This window comes from Curcuma longa, chromosome 11, assembly GCF_044706935.1.
Source record: "Curcuma longa cultivar G26 ecotype Majalengka, Jawa Barat chromosome 11, ITB_CL_G26_1.1, whole genome shotgun sequence".
Lineage (NCBI taxonomy): Eukaryota > Viridiplantae > Streptophyta > Magnoliopsida > Zingiberales > Zingiberaceae > Curcuma > Curcuma longa.
This window is the reverse complement of record NC_133871.1, coordinates 2,246,106-2,247,220: the sequence shown is the minus strand read 5'-3', so window position 1 is coordinate 2,247,220 and position 1,115 is coordinate 2,246,106. Positions and strand designations below refer to the sequence as shown.

Below are 1,115 nucleotides of genomic sequence, written 5' to 3'. Positions count from 1 at the left end.
GTCTATCTTCTGAATCCTCCTTCCTGTATATCTTTACAATTCTTTCAAACACCTTTGTTTGTTTTTGCAGGATGGTATCGAAAAAAGCTTGCTTTCTTCAATTGTACTGGTGAAGGTGTGATTTTTATATATGTGTTGTTTGCATTTGCTTCCTTCTACATTTGGTTTGCAAGTCTTTGTTTGATTTTAATGGTGTTGTTTGCATTTGCTTTCTTCAATTGTACTGGTGAAGGTGTAATGAACATATTCATATATATAGGACTTGTCTTTTTTTTTTTTTTTTTTGGTACATTCTATTTGTTTACTTTAACATGCAGCAGGATGGCATTCTCTCAGAGAAACAAGCCAATTTGTCGAAGAGGATTTCTGAAGATGATAGAAGATGTGCAGTTCCACATCTGGCTGAGACAACTGATGAAACAAGCCCTCGATCTGCAGAAATACTTAGGATGAATGTGCCATGCAGTTCTTCCATTACGCACATCAAAACTATGAAGCCATTTTAGCATTTACCACTTCTAAATGATCGAATAGAAGTCTCATTTATCGATATTTTGTACTCCAAAAATAGTTACGTTGCTGTATGATTCATGAGAACCAAGTAATTCAGACTCTTCATTTATGGTTCTTTCTTCTTATTATTATTTGATAATTGCTCTTGCGATCCGATTAATTCTAAAAGTGATCGATCCGGTCTTACAGAGCGGCCATCAAATAAATTTGAAAAACACAGATGACCTTTAATGTGGCACCCTGGCATCACTAGTAGTTATATAGTTGGATCTAATAGCCCTTGTCTAAGAGAGCACGAATAAAAATTTGTGCAACTTTTTATTTGAGATCTTGTTGGACATTATGCATCATCAAAAGTGGCTCTGGTTAACGAAGAGCTTGCAGTGATTTAAGATTTGGAGTGCTTTTATTTGAGAACAAGATTTGACATTGTAAAATTTACTTGTACATTAATCAATAATGGGACAAGACTCAGACATTAATTGCCCCGTGCTATGGTGCAGCAGCATGGTGTCCATCTAATCTCCTAAGCATCTAAGGTCCAAGTCTCAACTGTAACACATTACAGAATGAATTTCCTCTAGTTGGAGGTTGAGCTTAAA

At 35.5% G+C, this 1,115-nt stretch overlaps 1 protein-coding gene across 1 annotated transcript in view; it reads left to right on the top strand.

Annotated features, from left to right (window-relative positions):
• The window catches only part of LOC141840719 (patatin-like protein 2), a 4,797-nt gene extending 4,291 nt beyond the window's left edge, over nucleotides 1-506 (top strand). Inside the window, exons 4-5 of the mRNA XM_074728781.1 lie at nucleotides 71-115; nucleotides 318-506. Of these exons, the coding sequence (XP_074584882.1) occupies nucleotides 71-115; nucleotides 318-506 (234 nt within the window). The remainder of the gene's footprint in view (nucleotides 1-70; nucleotides 116-317) is intronic.
• Nucleotides 507-1,115: the final 609 nt, after the last annotated feature.